Source organism: Centruroides vittatus, unplaced genomic scaffold (genome assembly GCF_030686945.1).
Source record: "Centruroides vittatus isolate TY-2023 unplaced genomic scaffold, ASM3068694v2 contig_983, whole genome shotgun sequence".
NCBI classification, from domain to species: Eukaryota; Metazoa; Arthropoda; class Arachnida; order Scorpiones; family Buthidae; genus Centruroides; species Centruroides vittatus.
In genome coordinates this window covers 362085-384467 of record NW_027122654.1, presented here as the reverse complement: position 1 = coordinate 384467, position 22383 = coordinate 362085, and the positions used below count along the sequence as shown (strand labels likewise).

At 25.7% G+C, this 22383-nt stretch overlaps 1 protein-coding gene across 1 annotated transcript in view; it reads right to left on the bottom strand.

Annotated features, from left to right (window-relative positions):
- The window catches only part of LOC136985944 (ras-specific guanine nucleotide-releasing factor 2-like), a 138037-nt gene that overhangs the window by 43244 nt on the left and 72410 nt on the right, over positions 1 to 22383 (bottom strand). Inside the window, 13 exon segments of the mRNA XM_067283361.1 lie at positions 9901 to 9983; positions 11687 to 11892; positions 12654 to 12735; positions 12804 to 12964; positions 13434 to 13551; positions 13621 to 13731; positions 13822 to 14015; positions 14140 to 14219; positions 15942 to 16091; positions 16326 to 16429; positions 16628 to 16711; positions 19687 to 19834; positions 20923 to 21029. Coding sequence (XP_067139462.1) covers positions 9901 to 9983; positions 11687 to 11892; positions 12654 to 12735; positions 12804 to 12964; positions 13434 to 13551; positions 13621 to 13731; positions 13822 to 14015; positions 14140 to 14219; positions 15942 to 16091; positions 16326 to 16429; positions 16628 to 16711; positions 19687 to 19834; positions 20923 to 21029 — 1628 coding nt within the window.

Below are 22383 nucleotides of genomic sequence, written 5' to 3'. Positions count from 1 at the left end.
AATGATATTTTTTCAAGTACAGTTAAGAAGGATGTCTCTCTTAGTAGATCAATAAAAGAAATCAGTCACAACTATTAACTGTAGCCAAATAATGTTTTCTTTACAACTTCAAAAAGTTTGATCCCTATAAACATTGAAAATTTGTTTATTTGTTGACAGTTTCTTTTTCAGCTCATTTTTTGTTTAATATAATTTTGATGAGTAAACAACCATTCATGTATTATGTGAATATGTAGCCTAGTATTTCTGCAAAATTTTATCATCTTCATTTACTTATTTTGAAAATAATTTATGTCACTTTTTGTATTTCATTTAGACAGATCTTTTATTTTTTTTTAAAAGAAATGAAGCTTCAGAAGCTATAATTCTGTAGAGATGCACTACAGATCTTTTAGACCAAAGTGCTCCAACTTTATCCTGATATCCAAAACCAATCACCATATTATTATATAATTCAGTAGAATACCAATAAATAAGCATTAACTTTCTATATAAGTACACAATGATTCCTTATTTCATTTCATCGTCATATTGCAAACCTTCTTCAAATAAAAAACTTTTGAAATGCTTTCAGTATTAACATCCCATCATCAGCAATATGAAATAGAATCATTCTAGATTCAGAACTTAAATAATTCTGCATTTATATCGTTGATGATAAAACATTAATTCTAAAAATATTTCAATTAACCCTTTTGCTGACATGAATGAGAATTTTTCACACCTGTTATTTTCAGTACTGGTAATCAGTAGTGTTCCAAGAATTTCTCATACTTGATGATATTAACATGCTTAACCTGCCATAAAAAGATTAAAATGTTTTTATTCTTTGAAAGTGGTTTATTTGGAAAGTTTTTGTTTCATCAAGTGAAACATTTTACAATTTGAAAAAAAAAATTAAAATGTTTTTACTTTCTTCAATATATCTTCAAGCAAATCAATTTATTAAAAAGTATAATGGAAAAAATTATACTAGGAATATTCATCACAAATATATAGAATAATTTTAGAAAATTATTAAATCTTTATTGAAAAAAATCTAACTTAAATTTGACTCATTTTACTTTTATTGAAGAATTTTTTGGTATTGAAGTATTTTTTAAATTTTCTTTCAAGTAAACAAAAACAGAACCAAAAAATTCTTATCATTAATAGTGGAATCCCAGTTTAAAATTCTTCATTTAACATTTATTCTAATTATACATCCACTTTTAATTGCCCCAATATCTATTGCTCCATAAAAACAATAGAATCTAGACTTCAATTTAGCATTTCTCAATTTTACATTAAACTTGAATTTTAGGGAGTAATTTTTTAACCACATACTGTGCATTTGAATTCCAAAATACTGTACAATGAATATCAATAATTAATATTGTTACATTAATGTGTGTACATTTAATCAAACTATAATAAACTTGTATAATAAAAAAAAACTACTTTGTTTTGGTTGTATTAACATTATTGTTGTCGTAATTCCATTCATTTTCATTAGCTAGTGCAATATGAATTTAAAGATCATGTTATTAAATTTTTAGAAGAAAAGAATCACCCAGAACAGAACTCAAATCTGCAACTGTCTCTTACCATGTGGTTGTGTCACCAGTTATGCTACCTAAGATTACGCAGAAGTTTGTTGGCATGATTAAATTTTTATTTTAAAGAAGTAATAGAAAAGTTTACTATGCGTAAATATTAAAAATCAATTGCAATAAATGAAATCATCATCAATTTTTTAAAAACTAAGTCTTCTAAGTTCACCTCAATTTTAGACTGAAATTTTGTGGTTCCTGAGAAAATGCTAAAAGGAATTCAATTATATACATCTATCCTCCTTTTTATGTGATTATTTTTACATGATTTTGAATTAATGTGGTTGACAAAAGAAAACTAATCCTCTTTTTACACAATCAAATTTTTTTATAAAGAAAAAAACAATTTGAAAATTTTTAGATTGCAATTTGAAAAAATTATAGATCTATAAATTCCCACTGTTGTCCATCTGTCTTTCTGTCTGTCCTTAATCTCGAGAACAGCATTATATAAATGTAAATCAAGACCAGCTATGGAAAGTTTACGGAGCAGGAGGCCCCATTGTATAATAACTTACAGTTTGCACTGGAAGTCACATTATTTCAATTCAAAAATTTTCCCTTGAAAAGAGTTAGATTGATGACCAGCACAACACTATTACACTATTACAGGAAAAGTATGATGTACAGGGGCACGACTAATTTGAGGTGGAGAACATATTTTAAATTAAATACCGTATATCTCGGCGGATAAGACGATAGTTGAACCATAAAAAATGGCCCCAAAAATCTGGGGTCGTTTTATAGGACAGATACAAAACAAATTAGATTGAAATTTATATAAATTAAAATCACTATAAAAAGACAGACAATCTGTAATTATTTACTAGTAGAGAGTAGGATATGTGCACAAAATAGAATAGCCCATACAATGTTTTTGTGAATAGTCATGGTCATTACCAGAATGCTCGAATTAGTGTGAATGTTTGCAAAAATCTCCAGATGCAAGAAAATAAAATTTGTTTCTTCGAAAAATTACAAATAGGACATAATTTCATATATGCTATACAGTATTATTATTCAGATGATGATCGCTGATCTAAACTAAATTCAAAGGCCGTTGATAGTTTGGGGGTCGTGTTATAGGACAGATATATGCTAAAACTATAAAACTTTGACGAAAATTTATACGTCGTCTTATCTGAAGGTCATCTTATCTGCCGAGATATACAGTAAATTAAAAACATGATTAAAAATTGCAGTCTGGCAATGTGATGCTGTCACAATAAAATAATTGGTCATTAAATTTAACTTTTTGTTAAAATTGTGTTATAACTAAAAAATTACTATTTCTGTTGAAATCAAGAGTTCATTTATCTTTTTTAAGAACAGTGACGTACTGTACATACATCCCAATGCTGTATGTTGACTGTAAGTTTCCTATGCTGCCTTGTGTTTACTATAGTTATGTACTGTACAGTACAAATTATGTTAATTAATGATAAATGATGTCAGAATAAGAAAGCTCATGTTTCTTTTGTAAATTGCTTATTTTTTCATTTCATTGAAGTTGTGGATCCTATCAAGCATTTTCCTACAGGATGTATGTACTGTACACTTTTACACAATTTTTTTATGTACCATTCTTTGGAACATATCCACTGGACAAAAAGAGGGATAGGTGTATGTATTAATTATATCTTGTCAGTGAAATGAGTCTTCTTTAAAAAAGTCTAAATGTAAAATAATATCTTCATTGATGTAGATTAAATAATGATGATGATGATGAAAGAAGATAGTAAATTTTTAGTATACATTACAATTTATTTTAATATTCTGTAATGATTATTCTAAATTATTCAGGCAGACATTAACATATTTAATAATGTCTGAATATTGTAACAAGATGTAAAATATGGAATTGATGATATTTGACCAATGAAAGTAAAGTATGTATGCTCATTATAAAAAATTCTAAGTAAATTTAACATAAATTTTATTTATTTAATATTACAGATATAACTATTGTTTATAACAGAAGTTCTCAAAGTGTATTTGCAAACTGTCAGTGGTGTAAAGACCACTGACAGTTTGCAAATATGTGTCAAGTAGTTTGCAGATTGACCTACTCATTTTTATAAAATGCAGTTCTATGCTGTTTAATCAAAGAAAAAAAAAAAACATTTTCATGCATCACATATCTCTATTGTTAGATTAATTGATCAATTGTGTGCCAAATATTTTGCTTATCATTATCTATGGTGACTTACAAATATGAAGTTAAATGAGGCATAGATAGTCTGGTTCAGTTTAAGTGGTTTGCAGATTGATAACAGAGAAATACTGGTTTATAATACTAAAAACAATACTAACAGCACCATCATTAAATCCTTTTGCACATATAAAATATAATCAATCAATCAATTTTATTTGCTGCACAAAAAAGCACAACACTGGTACTGCAAAAAGCACAACCAGTACATATAAAATACAGTAAGACCCTACTTAACATTGCCTCAATTAACTCTGATTCAATATAATGAGGTCTGCTCAAAGCATAAAAAAGCTCAAAATTTACGCCGATTCAAATTATTGTGGCATTTCATTAATTCGTATATAATATTATTCCCAAACACAAACCAATCAGCAAAAGGTGGCAATTCGTCATAGTGCTGTACTTTCCTTAAATCTATGTTTGTTTGGTGCAATTTTGTAAAAAATATAACATCATGGATGCCATAGGCAATATTGACTTCGCTTGACAAGAATTAACTGATAAATGCATGAACAGAGTTGGAAGAATGTATGGCTGGAGGTATCTAAGAATTCTCAACGAGAAGAGCCTATCGCTGTATCTTTAGGTTGACCAAATTGTCAACCTAATCAATACAGCAGGACTAGGAGATGTATACGAGCAGGATATTGAGAAATTACTGCAGGGTTCTGGTGAGAGCCTTACTAACGACGACCTTCAAGAACTGGCAGAACAAGGAATTCATGTAGAACTGGAAAATAGAGATTCTGAAAATGAAGAACCCAAAAAATTTCTGTACAAATTTCTTTAGTAAAAGTTTGGTAATGATAACTGAAATTGTTGGTAAAATTGTAGCTAATGATCCAGATTTTGAAAGGAGACGAGGTGAAAAGCAAGATGAAGTGTTTTTGATGCGATCTCCTGCTACCAACCTTTGCATAAGGAAAGAAAAAAAAAGCGACAAATGAACTACACAACTTTATCGCAATAAACAACAATTTCAGAAGAGCCAGGACCTTCATCACAAAAATGAACTTTACATTTCTGTGTGCATATGTTTATGTGTTATTTAACATATATTATTATGCAAATTAATATAAAAACTTAAAGTAAAATTTGTTTATCTTTGGTTGCTTGTTCCCTTCCCCTATTTACTCTGTGTTAAAATGACCTCATTTAATGCTGTTTTGTTTAGTGCTTTGTCATCTAGGAACATATCCCCCACGTTAAGCGGGATCTTACTGTATAGCATTTTAAAAATTTGTTTTTGTGACAAACATATGAAGCCATTTTTTTAATACATAAATATAATTCTTACAGTAAGTTTCATATAATAGAAATTTTAAATTATTTGAGTTTTATTCTGTAGATTATTGTCATCATTCATAATCAGTAGAATGATGTAACCAGAGCTGTCAAGAGGAGAAAGCTGAGGATTTTTCGCTGAGCCTGGAAAAAACTTAGGAGCCCATAATGGTTCCTGCCCCTATAGATTAATGCTATTACTAACAAAAATAAAATCTTTAAGACTGCTATTTATTAGCTAAAAACATTCTTTATATATTTAATTTATTCAAAAAAAAAAAAAAAAAGCAAATGCCACCTTGAGCACCATACTAAGTTTTTGACAGTTCTAAAAATAACTATTTAACATACTGATGAATGAGAATGTGATAACGATACAATTAATCTCTAAAAATTTAATTATTGAAACCAGCTTTTATTTATTTATTTTTTTAATTTTTAGAAAAACACTGTAGTAAACATACAATAGTTATTTTTGATATAAAAATGTAATGCAGACCAAAGTGGAATGAATATCCTTGAAAACATTTTAGGTAAATAAAAAACAGCTTCAACAAGTTTTTTTAAAATTACTTAACCAATTATAAGTTAGATTCTAATATTGCTTATAAATTTTTGATGAATAATGTGCTGTACTATCCTTATGACTGCTACTACATATCAAAATGAATAAATGAACTAAAGCAAATAAGTAAATAATTGTTAAAAACTTTTATTTACTATTGTTTTAATTTATCTTAAATATACTGTTTCATAAAAAAAAAAAAATAATTTCAAATATCATAAGCATGAATTCCATTTAGAAGTGTTGTACAATCTGATGTATCTGAAGCTTTAAGTATTAATACAAAGACATTTACATGGGTTTTTTTTTTGACAATTTTACATTTAAAGGTCTTCTTCATATACACACAGGCCTATCAATGCTTTGTTGTTGTTTGTAAGCTCTTCTTATCTTGCATCCACACTTAATTTTTTAATTAAATTTATGTATTTGTACAAAAATTTAATTCATAAATCACTCATATAATTTTCTGTTGTGTCCATTTATAATTGTTCCTAATTATATATTAATGCATTATTGCATCAATAGAATGGAATTTTCACTTCATTGTTTTTAATTTTCAATTAGTGATATAAATTTATTAACATTACTAGTCAAACTATCAAACTACTTGCTTTATAAAATTTGTAGACTGTTGCCTCTATACACCATTTATATAAGAAAAGAATACTACAAACCTCTATTTTAATAATTTGCAAAAGCTTCAAAAATATTTTCTTTTTTAAGTAATATTAAAATTAAATGTATTTTATTGTTTTCTCTTAGTTTTGTTAAATGAATAAATAAATTTTACACAGTAAAATATTTTTATGAAATTTATAGCTAACACTAACAATATTTTATAAATTTCAGAAAATAATAAATTACTCTTCTTAGCAAAAAAATTTAAATATTAAAAAATGAATTTGAGCATGGATTTCATTTTGTGTGTATTTATGATATTAAAGCTATCCTAAATGAAAAATAAAAACTACATAGTTTTTCTTTTATTGGGCCATTGCAAATGAAATGGCCATTTTTTAAAATTTAAACTTTCTGGCTTGTAGTTCAACTTTCTTCCATGTAAACAGTGACTCTGGGAAATCACAGAAAGGTGAAACACACTGGTCATCATTCCATCATTTCTTAACATCCGAACATATTAGGGAAAGTCAAGAAGTTAAACAAATAGATACCACACGAACTAAGTGAGAGACATAAGGAGCATCATTTGCAGGTCTGAGTTCTTTAATCACATCACAAAAATGAAAGTATTCAAATAAAAGTCTTTCCCATCCACTTTATTCTCCAGACTTTTTGCCAACAGACTATCACTTCTTCTTATACATTTGAACAGTTTTTAGCAAGGAAAGTCTTCAAAGAAGAGGATGCAATAAAAAGTACCTTTAATGACTTTCTGGCTTCTTATTCTTGTGATTTCTATCAAATTGGCATTAATGCATTTCTGTTGCATTGGAAAAAGTGTATTAATGTTGGTGGAGACAATTTTGATTGAATGTGTAAGTTTGAAATTAATAAATGTTCAAAGTCAGAAATAAAATCAAAACCATTTCATTTGCAGCAACCTAATACAACTCTTTATTATTTTTCATTACACAATAAATTAAGTTTGCCTTCACTTGTCAGATCCTTTATTTTGTATAGTCTTGCTACTCCAGATATGAGGGTTTTTAAGCAGAATTTTTATTTGCTATTCTTAAAAAAATTCCAGAGATATAATCATACTATATATAATTTATAAAATTATATATAGTATGATTTATCTACATAATTTATAAAAATTATATATATATAATTGAAAACAAAAAGCATATTTTTGAGGCTTTTGAAAAATCTACTAAATCCAATGGAACTTTATTTGCTTTTTAATTTTAATTAAATTTTTCTACATTAAAGTAACAGCTTATCATTGATAGTAATGTCTTATAAATATACAGATTTAATCCAATATTCCAATGAAGGATAACACAAATAAATTATTTTGTAATATATTATTCCATCAAGAAAACTTTATGAGAATATTCTCTCATTTTAGTAATATTTGTTCTTTTAAATTTCTCAATAATATTTTATTGTTTCATGTCAAAAGCACACTACTTTTTTATGATAGATTGCATAATACAATATATTTTTATCATAGCTACCTTTCTAAGAAAAAGAAATATCAGGATAAAGACAAATTTGTATGTATTTTTCAACTTATCATTAAATACCAGTACATAATTTTATTTATTAAAATGAGAATCATATTAATTAAATTATTTGTTTTCTTGAACTATTCAGATAACTCTTATAAAACCTACATTACTCAAATTAAATATTCTTTTTATAAAACAAAAAAATTTACTTTAGAAATTAAGTCCTTTAAATTATTAACTGACTTAACTTTTATGCAAAAATTATTAACAGATTCTACACAACAAATCCTAACCATGATATTATTATAGTCAACCTCAAAACGTGTTCGGTTTATTAATTCATTGCTTGAATTAAATATATTTAATGCTAGTTCATTTAGTGCCTTATGACTTTAGCATATTATATCAAAGAATTTAATTCTCTATAAAGTTTCCATAAATATAAATAGTTTTTATATTGTACATAATACAGCATACTCGAGGAGTGGTCAAATCTTGTCACAATAGGACTCACCTATCACCTATCAGAAATACATGAAAGCCCATATTCTATTAAAATGGTATTTTATATTATATTTAGTTAAAATATTATAATTCTCACTGTTTTATAGTAAATATCACTGTTATTTACCTTAGTTGTACTTTATAATTGGCTAGATAAACATATATACTCTTTTGACATTATGAATATATCCTTATTGCCTAATCAAAATTAAGTTGCAAGTTATGCTCACAATTCATGCATATATCAGACTACATAATAATTAGAAAACCTACATAATCAGTTATACCTACTTATACATATGTAATAAGTTTATATTAAAAAAAATTATATAAGTATACTGGGTAAGGTTCTATAAGAGCTGAAGTTTGGCATGGAGATTACTAATTCCAGATTATTCAATAAATAAGCCTGCTCCAAAAGTAAATCTATAGACAATAAGCCAATAAACTCATAGACTTAGATACTAGACTTTCAAAACCACAATTTCAGAGAAAACTACATCCCTCCAAAATGAAGTACAGGAAATGCAAATACCTTCCCAGACAACAGATTATTGTTGTTATAATAAACTAATCAGTTTTTTATGACAGTGAAGAAAGTGATGAACATTATGATTCTTCTGATTAATAAGTTTCTAAAAATAAACCTGAGCTCATTTCTGTAATCAATAGTTACATTGAAGTTGTTTAGTTTCTGCAATTAAGTCTAAAGCTTATTAACAGAAATATCCATTATATACTTCTGTAAATTATGCAGAGATAACTTCAAATACAAACAATTCAGTTTCTTGCAATTCCATTTCAAATCAAAGCATCATATGGCTACATGTTTAAACTAACAAATGTTTAAAAATTTATCAAATTTTTATTAAATGTATTATAGTATCACTCATTTTGCCTCCACAGTAAAATAGATTATAAAAATCCAATTGTTATTATAATAATATTAATTAATACTTCCTCTCAACTCATGCATTATTTGAAAAGAATATATGATGCAAATTTTTTTTATAAACTATATTTATGTTATATGATCTATGTCCAACCAGTAATATATGATCAGTCGATTTAACATTAGGGGCCATCTATTAATTATGTGTACGATATGAGAGAGAAGGATTACAAAATTGATATCATTGTAAGACGATGGAGGGAGAAGATGCATTGTTTACATAGCCTTTTTTAGTGATAGTAGTATATGAATTTGTTCGTGTAAGCCTACTTATTAGTCATGTGAATAAACTGTCAAAAAATATTTATAGAACTTTTTAAAGCCATTTCTTCAATATCAGAGGTCAAAATTATAGGCATAATTAATAGACAGTCCCTTATGTACAATACAATAAATTATATTAGTCAAGGTGTTAATTTACTAATCTTTGATGCATACTATATGTCTGTTAGATAAACAATAAAATAATAAATTTTTCAATGTTAGATTAATTATCAATAAACTGTACTTTTGAAGATGTAAATTATTTTATTATGTTTATTACTATATTATAATAATTTTTGAACAGGTAAGTTATAAAATAATCCATTAATGTTTGTTATTTGATTCAGTTTTTAAATGATGTACAGAATATCATTTTGTTGACTTACCTAACAGAATGTGGCATCGTAACTGAAGATGAATCACTCATTGTACTATGAAACAAATCATTAAAATGGACATTGTCGATACACTGTAAATCAAGAAAAAACATTTTAAATTCTTTCAGACCTTATTTGATTTTTATTAAAATTGAAAAATTTAATCATTTTATAACATTTATTAACAAATATATCAAATAAAAATTGGATAAATTTTATATAAAATTATCATATTTCTTTGTAATTTAAAATACTATAAAATTTCTATTTTTTTAACAGAATTTTTTTTAACAACAGAAAAAAAATAGTATATGTAGAAAGTAGCAAAAGGAACAGAATTATTTATAGATAATTCAATTAATACTTGAACTTTTTAAGGAAAACCTTAAGCATATGCAAAAAATAACGAAATAAAACTTAAATTTCATTAATATTCATTTTAATTCTTTTTTTTGGATCTAATCATCATCACATGTACACAAAAATACATCACATTTCTTTATCTTGAATTATGTATGATCAAGTACCCATTAAACTTACTCCATATTCTATACATAAGGTGTAGTCAACTAAGCATTCTACAAGAGCCACACTTAAGGAGTCAACGTCAATAAGAGTCAATGATGTGAACTGATTAACACTGTGATGTTAGTGGTACCATGGTAATATTATATTGTCAATCAAATTAAGTTTATTTACTGTAAGAACAGTGATATAATATGATTTATCTGTTCTTATTTAATATTATTTTGGAAAAGGGTAGTGATATTATCCGAGCTTTTCACTCAGAATCTTGAAACGGTCAGCTTTGTCATACTGCTGTTAGAGAATCACATGGATCATAAGCCATGCTTCACATTATTTAATATATACAGTAAGTTTACTTGAATAATTTGATGTATATTAACACAAACAATTCATAGTAAATAAATAACAATTCATAACAATTCAAACAATTTAGTCTTGACAGCATAAAATCAGTGAAAAACTCCTTTTATTGTTACTGTTATAATAAACTCTATGGGTTAAGAAGCATCTGTCAGGTGATTTTTTTAATGTATACAATATAAAAATTAATATTTTTATTATAATTTGAAAGATAATTCAATTTGTGTTGATTGTATCCATGTCTATATTATATGCATGAGATATTGTGCAAGAATTATCTCAATCAATTCCTTTCACTTAATTGGTATAAAAAACAATCATCAGAACAAATTTAAATGAATGTCAAGAGGAAGAATGGGAACAGAAGCCAATTTTGTTTAAAAACGTACAGAAATGCACGTGTAAAGTGATGTTTTTATGATAAAAATCCTCAATATAAATATTTATATCAGATCAGCATCTATCCAAATTTTTGCAATCGTCATGCATGACGAAATGCATACGTCGTTTCCTACGTAAGACTAAATGAATTGTCAAACAATCATTTTAAAAATAATACACGCATTTAAATTATCGTAGATAATTTTCGCGGATTATTTTTCGTTTTTATTTCGCCATTTATGCAGTATTTTTAAGTGATTTTTTCCTTAAGAAATTTTTTCTTCTCTCCGTCTTCTAATTGCAAAATGCTCCAGGTTGTCCGGTCACGTGACATTTGACATTAAGCGCGGATAATGTTATCTGCGCCCGTTTAATGTTAACATACGTCGATTTTAAGCTTGACGTGAAGGAAAACGGGCCGATTTTTTTGTGTCCTTCACTTATTTTTTCATGAAAACGCCATATGTGTCACCGGAGGTTTGACATAAGCACTGGAAGTCATACGTTGGAGATTTTTTAGCCTCACCTGACTTATGTCGCTGGTCCAGGCTGCTTTTTCTTGCATGGTCGGTGCTACTAAGTGAATTGTGACCGGTGGACCACTCTTGAAGTCGACGATGATCTTAAAGTCTAATCCGCCATAGTCCTTCTGTCCCCCACTAGATGTCGCGCTGCTCGCGTCGCTGCTCATCCCGCTGCTCTGACTGGAAGCGGAACTTATGGAGCCGCCCTCTGTCGGTCAAAAAACGAAAGAAAGACATATTACATCCTCCGATCGATTCGGCTAATAATACTTTTACTTTTTAAAATAGAAACACTTCGATTGATCACGTGTACTAAAAAAAATATATATATATATTAAAAAATAATTAAATCGATCTAAAGAAGCGAGTCAGATATATAAATTCGATAGCAGTCAATACTTTTGATATAGTTTTTAACGTGCGCCCTAAGCTCATTTTTCCTCCATTAAAAAAAATAATAAAAAAATTATATTTTTCTTTAATTGTGCTTGCTTATATATAAAATTTTGTATCACATGCCCTTGCATGTTATCAATAAACATGTGCGATATGATAGCATAACAGTAAAAAAAAAAAAAATATATATATATATATATATATATATGCATATTTTAAAAAATGTACTTTGATTGAACTATATAAAAAAGTAGTCATGCCATGTAAAAAATGCAAGCATGCCCACGATTTTAGCAGCTTCAGCATGCCTTTAAAATGTTTTTAAAAAGGAGGAAATAAGGGTATATGTATATATTAAAAAATAGCTAAGGAAATTGAATTTAAAAATTTCAAAAAAAATCAAAAATTTATTATTATATATTGAAAAATAGGGGAATGGAAGCTGAATAATAAAACATTCTGAAAAATTTCTCCATGAGCATAGTTACCGTAATAACAACTCGCCTTTAAACAGCTGTATAAATGGTCCTTTGAATGCGTTATATTTCAGCCAATTCTCTACTCTGTGCTTACCTCCATCGTCCACAGTAAATTGAAACTGTTCGTTTGGTTCCTCTATAAGTGTGGCATCTGCTAGAGGTATCTTGCCAACGTTCTGTCAATAAAAGAAGTGTGTCAGTATGTTTACTTACAATTACAAACCTTGGTGATGAGGATATTTACCTCCACAAGATGGAGTTTTCCAGCTGAAGTTCGAGTACAGAGAAGCATGTGGTTTGTGAAAAGGTAGCACTGTCTCACTAATTCCTTTTCACCTCTCAAATTTCCGATTCTCGAACGTTGGCCTTTCGTTTTTTCGCTGCTTATTATTTGTATAACACTCCCTGTAATAAAAAATTGATAATAATAAAAAAATTTAAATTAAATGAGTAATATTCCACCTAAGTAATATTTTTAATTAATTGATTTAAAAAAAAATTAAATAATGAATAAATTTAAAAAGTTCCAAAAATAATTTCCTATATTCCCGCTAGATGGAACGAGTGGCGCATCGTTTTAAACAGTACCGTTACATCATTTATTTTTATTAATCTCGTAAAAACTCCTCTTCATTTTAAATTTAAACAGAAAAATAGAGTTTAAATATTTAATATGGAAGAAAGTATTAGTTTCCTAAGATTAAATTTATAACGAAAGATGGCGCCACAGTCGAATTTATCTACTCTTACAGTATTTTAAAATAATTTATTAAAATAAATTTATTTAATTGTTTTATGCAAAAAATTCAATAATATTATTAAATATTTAATATTTATTAATTTTAAAAAATAATTATATAGTTTATATGCCTACCCTGTCGTACGAAAACTTGATTAACATCTAGAAGAATATCGCACCCTCCGATAATTATTCTCTCGATGGCTAAATTCTTTCGGATGTTTTCTGTTTCGCTAACTTCATCATGCATCTGCTGCTTAAATGACATGTAATAAGCAATTTTTAAGGGTTAAATTAAATCAATACAAAGCTATGAACTCACCCTCGATAACTCTTCTAATTTAACTCTAGCTATTTCTAAACTCTTTCTTTCTACATGATTATGGGGAGTATGTGCAAGAAGTTCGTGAAGAAGAACAATGTACCTAGGGATCTAAAAATTTATATTAATTAAACTTTAAGAAAAATAACTTATTTTCCTATTCGTATACCGTTAAAATTGTTCAGGATTTATGCAACTTGCTTGATGCATGGGATATGTTAGAAAATTTTCCAGTGTTCGCCCTTGCAATGTCGACTTCTCCTCTAAACGTTGAAGTATTGCAGCGAATTTTTCTCTCTGTTTACATTCGGCTAGGACTTGAAGACTGTAGTGATGATTTCGGACATATTCCTGGTAGATTGTGAGCATGGGTAGAAGCATGTCAAACAGGTCACCTGAAAAAAAATGAATTTAAATAAATTTCTGTCTTTTCAGAACTTTAAATATTTCTTATTAAATCAGAAAGTTACTTAGTGTAATAGTTAATTATTAAAAGCTTTTTTAGAAATTAATATTTACCTAAAACTAATGTTGGCCAGCTTTCCATTCTGGCAGTTAATCCTTTGATGAAAATTTGGTGGAGGAACATGACGGTTTCGCTTATAAAAAGAAAGAAAGAATAAAGAATATAAAGTATTGACTTAGTATCTAATCTTCTATATAAGTAGAGTGTAATCCCTGTGGAGGTTTACTCTTATTTATCAATCTTTGAAATGTCAAAATACACAAATTTATCACAGAATACTTTTAAATCTGCTGTAGTTTATTTGTTTAAAAGTATATATTAAATTAAACTTATAAAAAAAATAATGGAAATTTATTATATTTTAGAAAAATTTTTTTACCTTAATGATCTTTTTCGTCGATAAAACGTTAAGTGCATGTTTTCTAAATAACATTTTTAACGATTTCTTTCTTAATAATGCATTTTTAATATCTGTTTTGGTTCATATATGCAATTAAAAATAATCATAATAATATTCTTTATTTTTAACGATTTATTTCTCTACTTTCTTCCATTCTTTTCATTTTTTTTCGTACTTTCTATCCTATTAATTTTTATTTTTATAACCTTATTAGAATTAATTTTTAATAGAATTTTAATATCTACATTTCATTTTATAATTCGAATATTCTCCTCGGTGAATAAATTTTTAATTTTTCAATTTTTTGGCTTATTAATTTTAGAAAATATATATGTTTTTTAAATTATAAATTGCATTTTACATACAAAAACAAAAAACGACGTTTTTTCAATAATTTTTAATGAAAAATTATATAAGTTGTTTAGCAGATGTAAGTTCACAGACTTTTGAATTAAAGACCTATAATCTGGAAAAAATATCTTTAGATATGTCTGTCATCATTCATATGTAATACTCGAAAAATATATCATATGTTTGTAACTACAATTTATTTCCTTATACATGTGATATCGCTTATTTTGATACATCAGTTGAGAAATATCCGACATTTTTTGCCTTTCAGACGTCATTTTTTTCCTTCCTGTTTTGTTGAAAATGTGAAGAAAAAAAGAAACTAAAGAATAATAAAATTATAGTTTATATTGAATTTAGTAATCTTTTTACTGAAACAAATTTTCCATAATATCCTCATATAAACAGATTGTAATGTTGAATAAATTGCATTAAAAAGCATCTTATCAATGTTTAAAAGCTCCATTTTCCATCTAACTTTATTACAGAAGTAATTGGAAAGATAAAATATTTTTTTACAAATTTTATTTTTTTAAAATAATAATAATAATAATAATAATAATATATATTCAAAAACTGTATTGATTTAATTTAAATTTAATTATGTTAGATTTTAGAAGTTATTTTTATTTGTATGTTTGACATTAACACTGCCCTTTAATAAAAATTATAAGTAATAATTAAGATATAAAAATAAGGAAACGAAAGAAATTCTTCATGATACAATTATATTTTGCTCATTAAATCAATGCCATATCCCCGAGGAGATAAATCAGTACATCATAATCGTGATGTAGAGATAACAAAAGTAATAAAAACCTTCTTATTATACTCCCTTGAGTTTAATTATTAATAATAATTAACAGATTTAAGATTCTAAATCAGTTCGTATGTAAAAAAAGGAAATAAAATAAACATTACGATAAATAAGTTACTGTATTTGAGACGAGTAGAATTATTATTTTTAACGAAAAAAAAAATTCTTGAGCTATTAACGGATATTTTTGAATTAAAATTATTAATAAACACACATATATAAACTAAATTTAATTATATTTTACATTAATTGATTTTGCTATTCATAAAACGATGAATTTTTCTTACCCATTGAGGAATATAGAATTCACTTCATCATGAGTACAAGGTGGTTTTTGAGAACTTGCTGCCATTTTAAATGGTCTCAAAAAACACGAAACTATTAGCTGAAGTTGTTCCACATATTCTTCCTCGGATTCGACCATCTTGAATACTAAACTATGATACAAAACAAGCAAAACATTAGTTTAAGCCAAGTAAAGATATCTTCTCTTTAAAAAACATTAATCAAAGAAGTTATTTTAAGGACGACATGATGTGATAGGATATTACAGAAGCAATTATAGTAGTGTAATTGCGTAGGGGAAAAAAACGGAATTGCATATTTGGCACGGTAGATAAATCACACGATCCATTTCCTGGAATCCTCCTCCTCTTTATGAATTTATTTACCTGTTTCTTTTCCTCATAGCTTCTGCATGTGGTGAGTTGATATATTCTGCAACTATTTGTTTCCACCTTCTTCGACATAACCATCCCCTAAAGAAGCTTTGAACCTGACGAAAAGATGTAATTACTAAATTTGTAACAGAATATCAAAGAAGATTATTTTAAAAAATAAAAATAACTAATGAAAAATGCGAAAGTTAAGTATCAGAAATGTAGAAAATTATCTCAAGAGTTTTAATGATTGAAATGTTTTTTTAAATATAAAATTTTTCATTGATTTTTAATAATTTTTCCTTTTTTTTTACCTTTTTAATTTTACGAATTTCTTCGCTATCTTCTTCTTCAGACTTGCTTGGAGTCATTCGCCATTCTCTCTTCAATTGACACAGCTTTGAGAGATAATTAAAAATTTATAATGATTTTCTAGTTAATTTACTTGAGATTATTAAAATTTTATTTTATTTTTTTCCTAAATCATAATATAAATAGTTTAATTTTTATATAATTTATAAAAGAAAAATAAATTCTGAAATTATTAAATATTTTATTATTTTAAAAAATATATGTATAACGAACGATTTCATTCTATTGGATGAAATTAAAAGTTGATGCGCGTTAATTGGTTAGATTTTTAAATTTAAATATTTTAAGGCGGGATTTGTCGCCGATGTAAAAATACTTTATTTTAATGGTTAATTTTCAGGTAATCTATCTCTGATTGGTTAATTTAAATTGTATTACTTAGAAATTGTGTTAATGCTTTTTATACGAAACATAATGACTAAATTTCGTATATTTTTTCAATTATTATATAAAACATTAAAAATTATTTACTATAAATTTAATATAAAAAGTAAAAGCTAAAATAATCAAAAAAATATTCGAATAAAATTATATGAATGGAATCACAGTTATAATAATTTAACGCAAGCATTATATCAATTATCTTCAATCATAAGCATATTATCCAGAATAATTCGATATAAAGAAAAAAGCTAGAGTAATGTGATCAATGAGAAAACGTGACACTTCAATTTTATAGATTTAGTACATCAAATATATATAGTATTAAATCTGAAAAATTGTGTAAAAAAAAATTCTGCTTAATATTTTATTTAAAAAGTACCAAAAATATTGAAAACGTCATTTTAAACAATTTCTTTTTCATCTTTGACACGCATTTATTTTCTTTGAACAACGTTTTGCTCCATTTTTCTACTATTTAACTGTTAAGTAGACGCATTATTATGTTTTATTACTGAAAAATAAAGGAGAAAAATAGCTAAATGATCACAATTTTTAAGGAAGAAATTTATTAAAATTGATAGTAAAGCGTTTTATACTAAAAATATTAATAAAATCTATTTTCTATCGTATCAAAATTTAATAGAATGATTAAATTAAGCACAAAAAATTAATATATCTACTAATATAAACCCAATACTGTTGAATTGCTCTGTGGATATAAATCAGCATTTTTCCAAACATAATATCGTAAAATTTTAAATATTTTCTCTAAAACTCTTTTGAGTAGTTTATTATTTGAGAATTTTAAATTACAGTGCCTCTAATAAAAAATAGCATGACAATCATTATATGAATCAAGATTATACTATAAAATTCTCTCTCTCTTATATTTCAAGTGAAAAGTAGTATATACCATTTATCATTCATGCGTATCCTATAATAATATATGATGTGCTTTGGCCTATCTGAAATAGCTGTATATAGTATATATTTACAATCTTATTTCTGATATGTTTATCTTTCTTAGAAACTATCATATTGCAGATGGTTTTATATGATTTACACATCATTAAATGAACCTTAATATAGCAGAATAAACATATTTTTTAAAAAAAGAAATTGAATTTTTAGCCTTAATATAAAACAGTTTTTAGTTATAAAATTATAGATATTTATTAATTATATACTTAAAGATGACTTTGAGATTACTACTGATTTTAGAAATTAATTTTATTATTAAAAATTAAAATATTTACTTTTACTAATATAAGATTTTTAAAAAAATTAATTGACCACACACTAAAAACGGTTCTTGCTGATACAAAATGCTGTTTAAAAAAATAGACAGTGTTTATTTTTTATATGTATTATATCAGTACATATTATATAACTCCGTTAATAAAGGAAAAAAATATACTGGCTTTCATCTGTTCTCATATTACATACTTCTTTATAAGTTTAAAGTATAAAATTTCTATAATTAAAATTTGCTCTCATTATTTTCGTAGCTTAGAGAATTTATAAGAATATTTTTATTTAAAATCTTATTATTATAAACATACTACACTAAAAACATTAAAATTTTGAAAATCTTATTTATTAATATTAAATTTGTATGTTATTAAAATGGACTCTTTTAGAATTCGAAGATTACAGCCATAAATTATAATTTGTTAATTTAATAAACTTTATAAGAAACGACTTAAAATATGTATATTTTTTTCATTTTGTACGAAATTCCATCAAGAAAAATTGAATAAATGTGGCAAAAGCACAATCACATGTTTTACTCTAAGCTAGGTCATTTGGAATTTATGAAATGAAATATTCATTTTTATTTTTTTACGTTAGTTCGGTTATATTTGTAATTGAATTTTATACTTAGAAACAGAATGAAATTGTTGAAAAAAGAAAGATAAATATCAATAAACTCTGAAATGTTATGTTTTCTCTTAATATATTGTTTTAAATCTGGTGATCTTGTACTGTACTGTACAGTACGGTACATTGTATAACTTACAAGTATGCAAAGAATTTAAAAAATAAATTTAGAAAACTTAAAGTTATTTATCTAGATTCACAAAAGTTTCACTTCTTTAAGTAAAATTAAATTCCCCTCGAGTATTTTTCAATAATAAAAACATACATTTCTAATATTTGAATTAAGTATAGTTGTGTTTCATTCCTAGACATTACTTTTGATTCAATTATTTTAAAATGAAAGAGAATTTATACTGTAAAATATTTTTATCTAAGGAAAAAAACTTTTCTTCTATTACTTATATTAGAAATTATCTAATTATTATCTACTTTAACCGTAAAATAATAAATTAACAAAGATTTTCAGAAGTATACGAATATATTTATCATGCAATTTTATAATATAAGAAAATATGTATTATAATCTCAGTAATGAAGAACAATCAAGTAAAATATAAAATCAAAATTACAACAATTTGTGACTATTAAATATCATTTAGTTCAATCAGAGTGGAAGAAACAGGTATGAAAGTAGTGGAAGATTATATATCATTGAAAAAAAAACCATCACATGAATATCCTAAAAATGATAGTAAAAAAATATGTTATTTGATTCATGACGTCATTTTTAACTTACTTCTGCACGAAGTTTCTTGATTTCCATCGACAATTCCTCGCATTGCTGAGCGTATTGCCATTTGGCAGTTTTTTCACTTTCTACAATTTGCACCAGATGAAGATGTTTTTGTTCCAATTCTTCTTTCTGCAGGACTACTTTACTAAAACTGAAAATAAAAAATAAAATCATAAAGGGTTTAATTTAGTTTATAAAGCGTTATCGTAAGTTTTGAATTAATTACAATAAAAACATCGATCACAACAATTGCGCTTTCAGATACGATTACAATCGAATGAATTAACATTACGATGTTTACTAGGCAAATTAATAAAAAGCACTCAAGTTAATATATCAAGTAACATGGGAATTTTGTTTCATAATTCCCAATGTTACAGAACATATTAATTATAAATATATATGTTTCAGCAGATGGTGATAATGCAATTGAAGGGTGAAAGATGATAAAGATTCCATTAAAGTATAAAGAGAGTTTCTGTTGTTAAGGTAAGTACTTGTTTCCTCGATATCTTTTAAATAATATCGTGTTAATCGTGTCACATATTTTTATGTTTTTTTATGAAAACAGCGTTATAAAAGTTTTAAAAATTTAGAATGCTCTAAAACTTAATATTGCTATTTATTTGCTTATTTTTATTATTTTAATTTATATTTCTGTGGCTCTTAATTTTCCAAGTCACATATTTATATATTAAAATGAAAAAAAAATTCAATACAAACAATAGTGGAAATTAATTTAAAATAAAAATGATTATTGGTTGATTTAAAATTGTAACTTGCTGTGATTGGTTAAAATCATTTTTACACGTTATTGCAATTATTAAGCCGTGGCCTCGTACTAAATATTTAGTCAAAATTTTATTTATTGGTTAATTTCAAAATTTATTTATTTCTGATTGGCTTTACCTTAATAGGGTAAATTGCGAATTTTCTTAAAAATATAAATTAGTGTTTTTATTAAAAATTAATTTATTAAATTAAATTTAAAATTGCTTATTTGATTTTCAAAAATTATTTTAAACTGGTTTATTAATTAGTCATTAAAGTTGATACACGAATTAAATATAATTAATTTTTTTAAAAATTCTCATTTTTACCAGACTTTGCCGCTTATAGATAATTTTATTTCTTTAAGTTAATTTAATTATATAGGTGAAAATTTTCAATTAAGTTCAATTTAATAATAAAAGAAAACATTAATAATTTTAATTTTATTATAGTGTAATTGCTTGTTACCTAGCTCCTTCTATCGCCTGGATCCAACTGTTGCATTCTGCTTCTGTCTCTGCTTTCAAATCATATTGTCTAGAACCCTCTCGACGATACGTTATTGCAAAACAATACTGGAAATAAAAGCAATATACGTTTATTTATATGTTTACTTTAAATTCATTAAGAAAGCAAATATTTAATGGCTGAAAATCAAGACTTAATGTGAACAAACACAATAAGTACTCATCTATTAACAATATTAAAAAGTTTATGACACCGGACTTATGACCCCGAACAAAACAGATTGCAGAGTAAACTACACTTCCTACAGCAAGCATTTATAGCACTTTCTTCATAAAACTCCATACTTTAGCTCCAGCACTAACTTCTTGACCGAGTGTAATAGAGCTTCCGAGTGTCATTTGACCTTTGCTATGTTCCTCTTTTTTATGGACTAGGAATAAAGTAACTTAAGATGTTTTTGTTTCCCACAATCTTTAAGTCTACAAACGTATCATCCTCTTAAAATAGCTTTTTTTACACTTATTGAAGAGCGTTTGCGGTGTTTTAAGTTTTCAATTTCGAAATTTTATTTATATTTTTTCCACATTAGAATGATATATAATTAAATTTTAAATTAATGTCTTTGATATTAAATCTATACAGCTTACAAAAACTGTCCTAATTAAAAAAATAAAAATAAAACTTTAATTTAAATGAAATAACTTAACTAACAACAGTATAAAACAAAGATAAAATGAAAAAAATAAAATTTTTCTTCGATAAATTCTTGTTAAGTAAGAAACTGAGAACGTGGTTGAGTATTCGAGTATCACTTAATTAAAAAGTTTCACAAAAAGCACTAAATATTTAATTATATTGTGGAAAAAAGAAGTTAAAATAACGACGATTTAAATAACTTATTTTTGTAAAAATGTAATATTTAATTAATCAAATATTTAAGTAAAATACGTGATTTTAAAATGTAAAGGACATCAGAGCAATAGAATTTTAGTAAATATTTATTATTAAATTACTTCTGTAAACTGTTTGAAAGTGAATTTAATAAATCTTAAATCCATATAAGTTTATTACTCGATAACTTTAAGAAGCCTTAAATATAAAGCATTGAAATATATTAAAAAATAAATCAATTATAGTTCTAAATGGGAGGAAAATATAATCTTTTGTTTTTCTCGTGTAAAATTCAAATGATATTATACAATTTTAAAAATGCACAGTACTTTTAAATTTTATAGACTGTATTTTTACTTTTTTTTCTATTTTAAATTCTATTTAAAAAGTATATAATTTATTAGATTCTAAGAGTTGGAAATTAACTCCGGGATATATTTTTTTATAATTGTTATTGCCAACGTACTGCACACTTCATAGCTGTTAAAAAACAAAATAAAAAATGAAAAACTACTTATTTTAAAAAAATCATTAATTTACTCATGTCAAAACCAACCTTCTAAATCATCA